We start from the raw sequence: 15,870 nt of genomic DNA, 5'->3' as shown, positions 1-15,870 counted from the left end.
TGCACCCCAGTTACAATGAAAAATGTGAAAGTTATGCTGAAAAACATGGCTCACCAGACTGGCAGTAGGGTTGATTTTCTTTGTCTCCACTTTCTTCTCTGATGTCAGCTTGCTGACTGATGCCTGAGCCATTTTCAATCTGAAGGAGAAATGGGAGGGGAGGGATGAAAACAAAAGGAGAGGAGAGGAGGGAAGGGGTCAGGTTAGACAGGCATCCCAGCGCTTTTAAATGCAAATGTCAGTATCATGAGAATATACTTAAGTGTCACTTAACAATGGGAGTATAGTCTGAGGAATGGTTTGTTAGGTAATTTTGTCACAGTGACAGTCATCCAGTGAATGCCGGCAAACCTCAATGGGAGAGTCTAACTACAATGCTAGGATATAAACTTATAGAGTCTGTTATTGCCTTGAATCCTGCAGGCATGTGTAAAATGCCAGTAAGGATTTATATATCTAAACATACCAAAACAAAGGAAAGGCATAGTGAAAATCCTACACAACAAATTTTTGCTCCATTATAATTTTAAGTAACTTATATATGTGGTCCACTGTTGGCCTAAATGCCATTAAATGGTGTGTAACTGTATCAGAATGCTATTTTATAGCTTTCTATTACTAGATTAAACAACTCAATTTTCTTCACTGTTGGAGAGCCTCATGGAGATGACCAACAGAAGCCTGCACCTTTGTGAACAACTCAGTAGCATCGGATGAATGGAATACTATGTGAGAGGGCACTGTGCAGTGTGCTCAGGTTTATTATCTGAACAGGATATAATATTGAGACAATATTGGAAATCAAAAATTTTCAGAAACATGAATACCCAGAAGCATTTTGTTACAGTTCACAAGCTCATAGCAATTAAGTGAAAAGATAATCTAAAAGAATGGAAGAAAAACTACAAATCATATATCCGATATGGGGATTATGACATAATATATAATAACACTTCAAAAATTTATGTGGGACTGGTTATGAGCACTGGTTGTTCTTGCAGAGGACCCAGGTTCAGTTCCCAGTACCAACATGGTGGTTCCCAACTGTTGTAAATCCAGTTCCAGGGATCTGATGCCCTCTTCTGGCCTCCACATGGGTGCCCTTATATTTATGCAAGGCAATACACTCATACACATAAAAATCACAAAAAAATTATGCATATGAGTATTTTGTCTGCATGGATGTAAGTGCACCACATGAGTGGAGTACCTATGGAGGCCTGAAGAGGGCGTTGGGTCCCCTGGTACTGGAGTTACACTGTTAGGCTCCATATGGATGCTGGGAACCGAACCTGGATTCTCTGCAAGAGCAACAAGTGCTCTTAACCACTGAGCCATCTCTCTAGCACCAAGAATACTATTAACTCAAACAAAAAGGTAAATTACTCTCTCCACACAGTGGGCAAAAATTCAAATACTTTTTCAAAGATGACATACTAATAGTCAACAGGCACATAAAAAGAAGTGCAATATCATTAATATGCTTAAGATATATAAAATATTAAAAAAAAGATTGGGAGGAGATTTAATTCATGATAGAGTGATTGTTAGAAAGAGGGGAGAATAGGATTGAGTAATATATTAAATAGAATTTCATTTTTAATTTATAATGCTCATTCTTTATATTTATTCAAAGAATATGTAATTCTAGGTGATAAACACATGAATTTTAATTTATTTTTAAAATGTCTTCAAAAATACTTTAAAATATTAAGCATTTATTAGGTATTTAAAGACTCACCAACTCATACATATTTAAAATTTAGCATGCTTTTTTTCTTCAGAGTTTCAAATAAAAATCTTTCTCTCCACATTAATCATGTACTTATTATCATCTACAAGTAGCTGAGTGGCTTGGCTCTTAGCAGATTTTACACAATTTTTTTTAAAACACATACTCAGTAATCCAATCTCCTTGCCTGCATGGGGAAGTTTATTACAATCAGTTCAACGTACTGACTGATGCATCAGAAAATAAATAAAAACTAAACAAAGATGAGTAATGTTTTATATAACCCAAGAACAAATACCTTCGTAAAGTTGCCCTCAGACCAGGCATTTTTCAATGTTGTTGTAGATTTGTGTGTCTACACCACATGCCTACCAAACTTTTCCGTTTGTGGCAACAACTGTGACTATACCCAATCAAGAAAAGAATGTATTAAATATACCAAATCCAGGTCAGACTACACTGTAGACTGACCATCAAGAGATTTTCCAACTAAGCGGATGGAGATGTAAATGAATCCCCAGTTTGTATTCTTTCTGAATTCTCTCCAGCCAGGATTCTTTTCAAAGAGAGCAGCTACCAGCTCTCTCAGGGCCCCTAACTGTCAGGGATATTTTAGGGTCACTTTATACTTTAGTAGCTCTTTCCATTCAATTCTCTCTCAGTTAGCCTTTGCTCTGACTTCTGCTTAGCATCACCCTCCACTTCCTGATCATCTCAGTGGCCCTGTAACTCCTCTCTCTCTCTCTCTCTCTCTCTCTCTCTCTCTCTCTCTCTCTGTGTGTGTGTGTGTGTGTGCAGAGGATAAGGAGTCAGGAGGGATTGGAAGCGAACTCATAACCCTGTTGCAAAACTCTCCTACTGGCCAGAGGCTCTTCCATTCTTCATTCTTTCTTCCGTGACACAGACCCCAGACTTCCCATGACAATCCTGATCTCAGTTATTATATTCTGCTCTCCTCCAGAAGTCATTCAACTGTTATGTCTCCCTTTCACAGGGCAGTTCTTAAGAAAAGGAAGCAAGACACAGCTAAGTGGCAAGCAGCTTCTGCATCAGCGAGGTGAGAGTCTGAGACCAGTTCTGTCAGTTACTAGAGTACATGGTTAATCAAGTTTTCTGTTTTAATTCCCTTATCTATAAAATGGAGATTACTATCAACCTCAGACTATCACTTTGACAGTTCAATAGGAAGTGGTCAATAAAAAAAAAACCTTTCATCAAAGAAAAAGGAATTCTTTAAGGATGTATGACAAGTCAGGTGTTGAGTGGCACGTGCTTTCAGTCAGCTACTGGGCAGGATGCTAAGACTTGGGCTCAGGAGTTCATGACTAGGAACACAGGGAGACTCTATCTCAGTGAAACAAAGAATACATGAGTAACAGTCCTAGAGACTAAACATTAGCTCCTGATTAGAAACAAAACACCATGAACTATCTAAGTACTATCCTTTAATATTATTTATTATTTAGTTGTGTCCTGGAAGCAATCCAAATCAACCAATGGTCCTATCCTGAGCTTTAGCAAACCAAAGAACCCACTCAATTTTTCTAATCTGAAAACAGATTCTAAAAGTCCTATCAAGTTGCTAAATTGCTTAAGTATGGCAAAATAAGAAAAACTGTAGCAATTTGAAAACAAAGTTTGCATCTACTTCCTTATAATTTTGCCAAGTTTTCTAGAGGTAAGGCAAATAAAATTTAAACTAAAAATATTATAGAACTTCTGAGTGAATGTTCCCTATTACCTTAACATTTTTGATAATTAAAATACTTGTTCTTTATAGAAAATAATATATGAATAAATTTTAAAATTCTTTTCAACCTTTATATTGTTGAACAGCTTCAGTTGTCAACTTGACACACATGGGAAGGAGGAACCTTAATCGAGAAATTTCCTCCAATAGACGGTCCTCTAGCCTTGTCTGTGAGGCATTTTCTTAATTGCTAATTGATTTGGGAGGGCCCAGCGCACTGTGAATGACGCCATCCCTGGGTAAGTGGGCCTGGATCATATAAGAAAAGTAACTGAGAAGCCAGGGGAAGCAGTTGGGTAGAGCGGAAACCTTCTTTTCTCCCTCCCAGCAACTGCTTCCAAGGTTCATGTGTCTCACTGTGTTGTGATCGTTTTCAGGTCCCTCCCTTTCACGCTAGACAGCAGCTTCTCCAAAGCAGAGGATACAATTTCATTGTCTTTATTTCCTCACCATTTTGCATAGTACTTGTCATACAGTCTGAGACTAATATAATAACTGCAAATGACTAGTCTCTAAATTATAGAAATTCAGATATGAAGAATTGTTATGGGGGACTAGGGAAAGGGCTCAAATGGTAGACTGCCTACAAACCTGAGGACCTGAGTTTGGATTCCCAGCATCCACATAAAAGCCCGGAGTGCTGGCACACTCCTGTAACCCTAGTTCCGGGGGTCAGGGAAGAGACAGGTAGATCCCTGAAGCTTACTGGCCAGCCTGTAAAGCCACTGAGGAAGACACTTGATATTGATCCATGGCCTCCATACGCATGTGTGCATACCCACAGGTACACACTATCCACATGTGCACACTCATCTGTGCACATATATGCATACATGAATATTGTTTATATAAAAAATAAAAAGCTTGGTGATGGGGAGGATATGTAAGAGTCCCTTAAATTTCATGATTATCACATGCTCAGTGCTCAGGACTGATCCTGTACAAAGCAAGTTGGCGAAGTAGGATCTCCATATGACCCCAACAGCAGCATCTATACAACTTTGAAAGGGCCAGGATGGTTTTCAGCTGTTTTTATATCATATCTATGTTAAGAAACAAATGTTTATATATTATGATAATCTAACTACGTCATATACATTGGCATGATAGATGATAAAGACAGGTCTTAAAACTACTTTGACCTGACAGGAGACTGACAACTGATTGGGTCAGTCTGTCTATCACCTTTATTTAGAAAATATTCATAAAAACCGTAGGTAAACTGGGGTATGTCTACTGAGTAGTGGTTCACTGCATTAAATTCACTCAGAATCAGTTTCTGACAATGAATTGGGAAAAGATTGCCAGCTGGAAAGTTGAAGTTTGATCAGCTTTGATGGCTGAAATAAATTTAAATTTGGTTTTTATCAGACACAAGAGATATAAATAAATTTGGATTCAGTTGCTATTACTTGCAATCACTGAGATTTCCCATAAGAATTTGATTTCTGACGTTTGAAATCAGAAGCTACTATATTGAATGGTGACTATGCAGTCACTCCCCACTCCCCATGATAGCCTCAGGTCCAAGCCAACAGGTGAAAGATGCTTTCTGTCAACTTCCTCACACTGTTTGGCTTTCTAACACCTAGCACATATCAACCACTTTTGTTATCTGCCTAGACTCTGTAAGCTTTGATGTTTTGGCCAGGAGAGGGAGGAAAGCTACTGTGATTGTCCAGGAGAGAAGAGATGAGAGCCTAGATAACCAAAGCAGTACTCGAACAGTCCAGTTCCTTTCAATCCTTCCTACAGATTAAGATGGACTCAATTAGGAATGCATGCCTCTAAGAGTATCGCTCCCTTTCTCCAGCACTTCTGATGACTCCAATCAGCTAGAGCAGGGAACAACAAATATTTTCCATAAGGGGGCAGAGAATAAATATTTTAGGCTTTGGAGCTGTATGTTGTTGCAATTATTCAGTTCTGCTATTGCAGTGTGAAAATCACACACACACACACACACACACACACACACACACACACACACACACACACACTGGACAGGTCATGCTGTGTTCTGATACCCTTTATTCACAAACACTGGTAGTGGGTCAGATGTGGCCCATAGCCTGTAGCTTACCAATCTTTGGACTATAGTATATTATTCAAATTCTTTAGCTGAGGAGTCAAATCTTCCTTTGTTTTAAATTTAGTTTGTTATTTTTAAGATCCAGATTTGCTTTCATGTGAATATTATGTTGGTTTAATTAGGCTGATGTCGTCGGATAAGTTACGTAAACCCCTTCAACCTCAATTTCCTCATCTGTTAAATGTGGGTACCATAGTACACTTAACACTATTTCTGTAAAAATTAACCAAAGTATTACACATGATTACTTATCATGTGACCATTGCTTTACCTCAGTCTGTGGGCTCCAGATGCCAGCCAAATCAGGCACTGTTCTTTGTACACAGCTTGTCTCATGTCGGCATCTTGTTTTTATGTTCTCTCAATGACTGTCTTGCTCATTTCCATGTGTTCAAATTCTTCCCATTCTTCTAGTCCCAGCTTAAGTGCTAAAGCCATGAAAGCTTCCTTCATCTCTCTTAGCCAGAAGTAATTGCTCCTTTCTCAACTGAAAAGCACTTTGTGCTTCTCTTAAGGCACTGTGGGCTTTTCAGCTCAGTACTCGGTGTCTTGTTTCTCTTCAACCACTAGACCCACTTGAGGGAAGGACCAGGCCTTATGCATACCTGGGATCCTTCCTGTTTCAGTATCTATCCTGTGCCCTGCACAAGTCAGTTCTTAGCACATATCTAACCAGTGAAAGTCTTGCATTGATAACTTTTCTTCACATTTTATTCAGTTTAAACGTTTAGTAAAGACTTAACCATAAAATTATTTTCTACATAGATTTCTTTGAAAACCTGCAAACATTTAAGAATCTAGTTCCAGGTATTGATTAGCCAAATGAGTCATAAAGACGCAAGAAAAAGGGTATTGAAGGTCAATAATGTGCTAAATATTTAAGCACGCCAACTTATGTATACATGCCAGGATGCCTAAAGTATGCATAGTACTTTACCCATAGGGACTGAGATCAGAGGAGTTACATAACTTTATTCTAGGTCTGGAATTTTCCTTATCTCACTCAGGAGGTGAGACCTCTTACTTTTTGCATTTAACCAAAAATATTTGCTGATTAGATGCTTTCTAGCCACAAAGATGCTCAACCTCCTCCTTGGCTGAATTGGTTATGAACTGGTTTCTGTTTCTGGCTCAGATGTTGTTCCTATTTTTGTTTCTGATCTAAGTATTTACTATAGAATATCATACATAGCTAGTTACTCATGACTGCTTATAGTTAAGTACCTAAATTTGATTTTAAAGGTCATATATTGAGCCCTCCAAAATATGTCTAAACTATAGGGAAAGCAACCCTACATAGTTTCAGACTAGAATCATCTAGGTATAGAGTTCTGCCTCTGTTTAGAATGTTGAAGGATGCGGGGGACATGGATACCATCCTAACAATGAAAGCAACTGCATGATGTACAAAATCATAATTCTTGTTCCCACTGGAGAGCAGAGGCCACAGACAGGTGGGGCCCTTCTGTCAAAGGATGGTGCTCCCATTCCCGCAGCCTCATTTTCTAGGTGACCTTAAAAGTATGCAAACCCTGGGTATAGCCATACAAGCCAGATTTAAATGTACAACTAAATCAAACCAGCTCAGAATCCAATCATTCAGGCAACTAAGGAAACACAATGTGGTTATTCTATAGACAGCATTTTGTTTCACACTTAACAAGGCAGCGGATACTGGGTTTACCATTAAGTTCCTAACAACCTAAGTACCTTCATTTTGGACCAGAGGGATTGAACACACCAGCCAATGAAGACTGAGCTACTGAGGAAGTGGGAAAGTGGATTCAGGCTTTTGATACTGTTGTCATTAATGGAAAAACTGAAGTTTAGAGGGACGTTTTCAAAGTGTCTTCCAGAGAGCCTTACCATTCAGCAAAGGTGCTTCTGGGGCAGGAGGAAAACTTTAGGGGACCCTCTAGATTCTAATATCCCTAAGCCCTGCTTCAGTAAGTCAGGCTTTATTTCAATTGTTTTATCTACTGAAATTTTATGTCTGCTTTCAACTGCATCTTTTTAAGTTGGATAACTCCTCAATCTGGAATTTAACAGGACCCTTTTTGAAACTGGGGGGACTAGGTTGCTTGTCATGCAAACAAATATACAAGCATCAATCCTCTTCAGGAGAAGGGCAGCCAATAGAAACTTTCATAAAGAACTCCAGGGATATCCTTAAGATGAACAATGGGTTTAAGAAGACAAGACTTCTTAAAGGACAATTCTTGTGACAACTATGGCTATCAGATGCCAGCCTTGGGATGCTAAAATACTCCATCAAATCTGCATCAATCAATGCCTGATACACTCTACTGCTCCCTTCTGCTTGTTACTTTTCAAATATGTCCTAAGTCTTAGAGATCATCTGTCCCTGGAAAATACTCAAACAGGCACTGTGGGGACAAATGGAGAAGATAACCCAAATATGGAAAGTATGTCGGGTGCTTTAGGGTGTTTCTAGCTTCAAAAAGGAAGCCCCATCAGCCAGTCAGTACAGTGTGACCTGAAAATATTAATCACCACATGCCTCAAACCATGTACACATCTTCATTCATAACATTCGAAGTCAGTGGCCGTGGAAACCTTGTTGGATTATGGCAAAGAAAACAAGGCACCGAGGTAGTATGGCTCATGAAATATACATCAGGACGAGTGTGGCATCTGGCCAGCTGTGATGTGCATCACTTTTAAAAGATTAGTATCAGTCACTGCTAAAATAAGGAGGTGAAAATGGCACAGAACGTGGGCAAGGTATGCGGATGTGTGCTAAGGCATAGTAATGTACCTCTTAATTGGCATGCCAAAGGGAATACCCACATTCCAAACAGAGGCTGATGACAATAGCAGAAAGTCCAAGCCACTGCACCAAGAGCTATCCTAACCTGTCCAGCACATGAGCCAGAATCTCCCTAATGATGCACAACTGCCTCGTTCTGATGCTGATGGCTATTTTGAAACATAAGCAGGAACATTAAATACACACATAAGCAAATCAAAGAAACAAGAATGGTAGATAAGAATTTTGTGGACTAAAAAGATGTAGACATCACAGGTAGGAATGCACAATCATTCCATCTACCCAGTATGGGTTGGCTGTACAGTCATGACTAGGAGCAACTTCTTTTATAGACAAGTGATAATCCTCCTTAGAAGAAAGAGAAAACGTATAAAGAGCTGTCAAGTTGGAGTGTCAGCTTCTTGCTCACTCTTTTGCAATGATCTCCTTCTAGCCTTGAACTAATGATATCAGGCCCCAAGGCACAAAGAACTCCATAAAGGCTTTTGAAAGCTGTGGGATGTGTCTTTCTTGCCCCAGAAAATTCAATATAACATGAAGGATGGTACTTTAGATAGGAAAAGTCAGAGGCAGCATTTGATATCTTCTCTAGGATTCCCCAGTGCATAGGTAGAATCATCGTCATCCAGACTCTTTGAATGGACTTTGAGGAGCGTACAGCTGTCCAGCTGTTCCTGCAACCATTATCCAGGGGCCTGTACATTAAAGAACTCTGTTGGCTTGGCCCTTTGGAGTTGGTTCAGGTCTCATGATACCCTTCATGTCTCCCCTAAGAATTGTTTCTCATTGGTTGAATTGAGATGTTCGTCTGTAGTTAGAAGAAAAGGGGCCAGTATCCTGGCCCACTTCAAGTAAGTGAGCTACCGCTACTCCTGGAGACCTACTGGGGACTATGGGAACTAATATTATTTTTATCCTTCTTGATAGCATTCATTTACTAGGCATTTCTGAATTCTTAAGAGTACAACCACAGCACATGGTTGATAGCTCTGAGAGCCAATGAATTATCTAAAGTCCCTGTCAGTGACAGACAAGCAACCAAAAGACCCAGTGCAGCAACTCGTCAAGGGAAAGGCAAATTCTCCTTCATGGCAGTGCTGATGAAAGCATCTTGGATTAATCTCTGTGGACTGTTTCTAAAGGAGAAGAAAGAAAAATTCAGAGGAAAAAGCCACAGAGATTAGGAAACAACACATTGCTTCAATCCATTTATCTGAGGCAGGCCAACAGAGCCAATACTTAGATTCTGTCTGTCTCTCTCTCTCTCTTCCAGGTCCATTCTCTCCTTCGAGTTTGACCCTTGCCCCGACAACCCTTCAACACCTTACGGTTCACTGTCTTAGCCCCGTCATGTGAGGGGGTCACTGTCATGACTCACTAACAGTCATGACAAGATACGCCAGCAGGAATGCACCCTAAGTCTTAGGTTTAGAAGACTTTAGCTGCTTGCATATCAGGACTTATCCTTTAAAAGTTATTCTGTGATGAATTAGCCTATGGTTTCTACTTCCTAAAAATGTTTCCCTCCCCTGTGCCTAAGTAAGAGATCTATTTACAACCAAAGAAGTCGTCTTACAGACCAAATTTTAGCATCTACACAAATGAGCCACTTTGTAGTTTTTGAGCATTATCACTTATAGTACCCAAACACACTTTGACTCTGAGTGATTAATTGCAGAACAAAGTCTGCTTCCATTGGCAGGGCTTCTCTCCTAGGCCACAGGGGAGTGGAAGTTGGGGAGGGGGGTGGACCTGCCCTGGAATGCATGATCAGTTAAAGCCAATCACTCTGCACTTGGTAGACATAACACCCCAGCCGACCCGGAGATGTAGGTGCAGAGTGAAAGGTACCAGCACCACATTTCCTCATTCGGGAGAGGCATCCGGCCAGTGGCTTGGAACCTGAAGGTAGCTCTGTGTCATAAATCTACAGATTAAACTGAAATGCTCAGCAAGCCTTTGGAAGACAACCCTGACTCTGATACTGAAGACTTGCTTGTGCTTACGAATACCAACTCTCCAACTTTTCAGTTTTCAAACCTGTACCACCTACTGAGTCTTAACAAAGACTAGAAGTGATTACAGCCTGTCTACACAGTTATTTCAACAAAAAAGGGTGAAGGGTCTGTCTGGAGCAGGGAGCCTTCGGGGAGCCCCTCAAATCATATTACCTGGGCAGCCCCCGCTGCATCCCCTGCCCAAGGCGGGAGCTGTCAGGAATCCCATAGATAAGTACCTTAGAAACAGTCTGGCTGAATGAAGGAGACTAACTTTGCGTTTCTATCAGTCTCTGCCAAGCTAGAGAAGCAGAGTGTGGACAGATGCTCTGTAAGGTCTTGATTTGAGCCCCAAGACTTTAACACTTGGCATAGCAACAGATCCCAAGGATCTTCATTTCCTTTTCTTTCCTTCTATTTAAAAAAAAACAAACTGAAAGTAATACAGCCAAGAACAGAGATGTGGATTGCTTTACCACAGCAGTTGATCTTTCTTATTTTGGACATGTCTGTTCCCTTTAACACAGTTATTAAGATTGTATATTCTTGGGCAAAAGTGACCCATGTGGGATTTATTTGAGGAATTTTACCACCAAAATCAAAATAAATAAGATGTCTCATTTATCAACAGCAGACAGCAAATCTTGTAATCAATTTAGACATGGCCAAAGAAAACACAGTGATTGTTTATGTGTTCAGTATTAAGTGAGCACCTACTGTATATAAGGAAATAGGAGTTGCTGCAGAGAAAACGGCGATGTATACTTTGCACTTATGTTATCAGGACTACAATTTATTGAAGGAATAAAATGCTTAGTACCAAATGAACGAAAAACAAATCATTACATGCTCAAATCAGAGGCACAGTGAATTCCCCAGAGTTTTGGAGGAAAGACAGCTCAACAGAGATTGAGGAAAACTTCATGAAGGGGGTAGTCTGAAATCATTAGATTGAATTCTTCCAGGATAGAATCTTATGCCATGTATATCACCTGAGCCATACTGGATCTTTTGAAAGCATGTGTTTTAAGGCAGTAGAATAATTGATCTATTTTTAAAAGTATATATTAAAGGCTGAAAATTTATATGAGAATATACAAATATACAAGAAACTGGGGTAAATGAAAACAGAGTAGTCGGACTGATCTCAGGAAACACACTTTGTAATTCTTCTAAATGCTGTGCTGTCTCCTAAGGCCATACCTTTGCAAAGTGACCCCCCTTGAATGCTCTCGCTTCCTTCTTTCTAAGTAGTAGAATTCATCTGCTATGTTTACATGCAGCTCAGTGCTCATCCATATTTTCAGGAAATTAGGGCCAAAGAGAACTTCAAGATAGCCTAAGTCTAGCAATTCCTAAACTTGGTTAAATGACAATCACCAGGGAGGTGTTCCCAATAGACAGGTTTATCTCATAGTCAAAGTCAGTGGAGTCAAGGCATTATCAAGTCAAGTAGACACAAAGCATATTCTGGAGAATTCTTCTAAGACCATGGATAATGGACTCTACTCTCTGGGATACTGACTTGATAAATCTGCTGATATTTCCATAATGCTCTTTAGTGATTCTGAAAATCTGCCTGATTAGGCAGACGTTGATCTCCGATATTTCCCTATTGGCTTCTGTTTCCCTTACAGCTCTGCTGAGGGTAGTCTTTTTGATGGAAAGCCATCTTCCTAAAGAGCTATTTCCACATTTCTTCAAAGTCATTTCTTTCTCCACAACACAAGAACTCCTCAATGTTCATTTAATGCCATTTGATTAAATTATGAAGCCCTTTCTAGGTGGATAAACATGTTATCAGACCCTGTGTTGCAAAATGTACCACAGAAACACAACGGAGAGCAGGACTATGTCTAGGAGGTTCTGAAGACAACATATAATTGAGTGACAAAACATGGAGAAATCAAGCTGGTATTGACCTGGAAGATTCATCACCACTGGCTAGCTTTTATAGTGCCAGAAGGTGCTAGGAACATGACCAGAGGATAAAAATAAGCATCAGCCTTATCCTACTGTGAATGCAGCCAGCTGCAATAAAGACTGGCCTGGCAAGATATGCACACTAGTGCAATAGTGGCACAAATGTTATGAGACTTACAAACTACCCTCTACTTGGATTTAAAGTCTGCTCCATGAGATGGAACCCGTTTCTTGGTACTGTTACTGGGGCCAAGAACCTGTCACTAAATAGGTCATAGGCCCCAGGTGAGGAGGATTCATTACTAATATTTTACTAAATGGACACAGTAGTAAAATGATTGCTAGATTAGAGAATCTCTCAACTCTCATCAGAGAAGCTTGTTCTTGCAGTAGAAGGCAATTAACACTGAGACCAACAACTGGTCAATATGCAGAGAATAAGAGACTCTAGAGTGCTCAGCCCCAAATGGGATATCTATATCACCCCCTGTCCCCAAAGCTCAGGGATCGTCTCAGAAGATGGGGCAGAAAGACTGTAAGAGCCAGAGGTGGTGGGTGACTACAAGGAAACAATGTTTTCCAGACATGTGGGAAGTGGCGCATATGACCTCACAGCAATGGTAACAACATGCAGAAGGACTGCTCAAGCTCAAACCAGACAAAGCCAGCAAGGAGAGGGCAGGCGGGCGTGAGGTCTCCTCCTTAGCTGAGGAGCTTTTAGCGTTTGTATAGTGCAGGGACAGGAAGAGTTCTTTTCTTTAAGGTGTGTGACCCCCTGGTAGGTTGATCACAATCCAGGGCAGGTTCCACACCCAACAGTATTTGGGTGTGAATATGAAGTTGGGTGGGTAGGAAGGTGTGGGTGGATCTGGGAGGAGTTGGGGAAGAGGAACATGTAATCAACATATATTGTAAGAAGTTCTGAAAGAATAAAACAAATTAAGATTTTTTTAAAACAGTACTAATCATGTCTAGTTTTTTCCCCATTGTTTCACGAGCAATGGAAAATAGCAGAATTTGTTGAAAGTTAACTGGATGAAATATTAAGAACTGTCAAGGAGGAGATCACAGCTCCATGAGGGGAGAACAATCAGAAGGCTACTTCAATGATCTAGGTGTTATCCTGATATTTGACAAAGGTGCAAAGAACATACAATGGAGGAAAGATAGCATCTTCAACAAATGGTGCTGGTAAAACTGGATTTCTACCTGAAGAAGAATGAACCTTAACCCTTATCTTTCACCTTGCTCAAAAGTCAAATCCAAATGGATCAAAGACCTCAATATAAAACCTGAAACTCAGAAACTGCTAGAAGGAAACATAGGCAGCACCTTCCAAGATGTAGGCATAGGAAAGGACTTTCTAAATCACATACCACCTGCTCAGGCACTAAGGTCAACAATCAGTAAGTGGGACCTCATTAAATTACAAAGTTTCTGTACAGCAAAAGAAACAACCAAGGAAGGGAAGAGGAAACCCACTGAGTGGGAGAAAATCTTCACCAGCTACACATCTGACAGAGGATTAATATCCAGAATTACAAAGAACACAAAAAAAGAAAGAAATAAAATAAACGACCCAATAAAAAGTGGTGTGATAGACTTAAACAGAGAGTTCTCAAATGAAGAAATAAAAATGGCTAAGAAGCACCTTAAAAAGTGCTCATCATCCTTAAGTAATTAGAGGAATGCAGATAAAAGCCATTCTAAGATTCCATCTTATCCCAGTCAAATTGGCAAAGATCATGAGAATGAAAGACTCCAAATGCTGGAGAAGATGTAGAGAAAGAGGAACACTCATTCACTGCTGGCAGGAATGCAAACTCATGCAACCACTATGGAAAGCAGTGTGGAGAACCCTAAAAAAAAATTGAAACTACTGTATGATCCAGTGATACCACTCCTTGACATATACCCAAAACGACTCATCACACTGTAGAGATATTTGTATATCCATGTTTGTTGCTGCTCTCTTCACAATAGCTAAGAAATGGAAACAACCTAAATGTCCCTCAATGGTTAATGAAAATGTGGTACATCTACTCAATGGAGTTCTGCTCAGCAGTAAGAAAAGATGAAATTATGAAATTTTCAGGTAAATGCATGGAGCTAGAGAGTATTATACTAAGTGAAGAAACACAAATGCAGAAAAGAAAGAGACACATGTTCTCCCTCATTTGTGGATTGTAGCACCAATCCCTTATATGTCAATATATAAATTCTGATGTAACACCAGGAGCCAGGAAAATGGAAAGGATACATGGCCATAAAGGAAAAGAAACAACCTGAAAGGGGGATAGTAGGGAACAGATGTTACCTGAAGGAGCTGGAAAATTGGGAGTAATCGGCAGAGAGGAGAGGAAGGACAGACATGCAAGGGACCATGGGGTGGGAGAGGGAGGGAAGTCAGGAAAGGAAAGATGGCAGGAGTTGGGAGGGATTCGGGGGAGGGTGGGGATAATGGGGGCACTGTGACTAGGGAAGGAGAGAGGAGGGAAGTTGGATGAGAGAAAAAAAGAGTGGAGATGAGTGAATCTTGGGGGGCAGGAAACCTAGAGGGAAAAGTGATGCCCTGGAAACCCTATGAGAGATGCACATAGAGTGTCTGAATATTAATGCATATATATACCTGGGAGCTGTTTGGCAAAGAATGCAGTGCCAGATAGAAGAGACCTCTGTTAGAGTGACAAGCATACCATACATCACTCATCAAAGAAGCTTCATTTTGCATCAGATAGAGGCTACTGCAAAGTTGCACATCTGGTCAGGCACAGAGAACATAGGCCTGAGAGACGCCCAGTACTAGGTGACATATCTGCAGTTGAATCTCCATAACTAAGGCCCAGGGAACATAGCGGAATAAGGGGTAGAGAGAGGGTTAATGCATCCCTCAACTCTCACCAGCGAGGCTCCCTTGTACATCAGAGTGCAATGCACACAGAAGGCCACATCTGGCCAAGTTTTGGAGAGTAAGAGACTGTGGAGAATAGGATGGGACTCCCACATGGAACCTCACCCACCCCTGGCTCAGGGACCATTGCGGAAGAGGAGGTAGAAAGATTGTAAGGGCCAGGGCTGGTTCATGACTACAGGGAGGTGGAGGCTTCCAGGCTACTGGAGGCTTGTTCATGTGAGCCTGTGGCAGCGGTGGCATCAAGTGCAGGACCCATGTCAGCTCAATGAAACAAGGGGCCAAAGGAGAGGTGAGAAATAGGTGGTGGGCCAGCGCTAGATTGAGAACTATTTGAGGGAGGGCATGACTTACATATATATGACCACTGGATGGGCTGACTAAACTCCAGTGGATGCATTTACACTGAAGGACACTTGGGTATAAACACCGGAATGAACAGGACTCAGCATGTATGGCAGATTGCACAGGGTTTGGTAGGGGCATGGGGGTAGACATGGCTGGGGGGGGGCGTTCTGGATTTGAAAGGGAAATGTATGAAATTTAAAAAGCTCAACAAAAGATTATATGCATTTCTCTCTATGATGAAGGGGAAAAAATATCTAGGTGTGAAATGGTACTCTCCCAATTTGGAGCAGAGCTGCTGTGGACAGAAGATAAAGAACAGTAACCAG

The 15,870-nt window shown here is 40.7% G+C and overlaps 1 protein-coding gene across 7 annotated transcripts in view; it reads right to left on the bottom strand.

The window, feature by feature from the left end:
- Fmn1 (formin 1) overlaps positions 1–15,870 on the bottom strand; it is a 451,810-nt gene that overhangs the window by 5,095 nt on the left and 430,845 nt on the right. For all 7 annotated transcript variants that reach the window (XM_008841150.3, XM_029567361.1, XM_029567362.1 and 4 more), the window contains one exon: positions 55–139. In XM_008841150.3, the coding sequence (XP_008839372.1) occupies positions 55–139 (85 nt within the window). The remainder of the gene's footprint in view (positions 1–54; positions 140–15,870) is intronic.

This window comes from Nannospalax galili, unplaced genomic scaffold, assembly GCF_000622305.1.
Source record: "Nannospalax galili isolate Female #2095 unplaced genomic scaffold, S.galili_v1.0 scaffold999, whole genome shotgun sequence".
In the NCBI taxonomy this organism is placed as follows: Eukaryota; Metazoa; Chordata; class Mammalia; order Rodentia; family Spalacidae; genus Nannospalax; species Nannospalax galili.
Note: the sequence above shows the minus strand (reverse complement) of the source record. Positions and strands in the feature narration are given on the sequence as shown.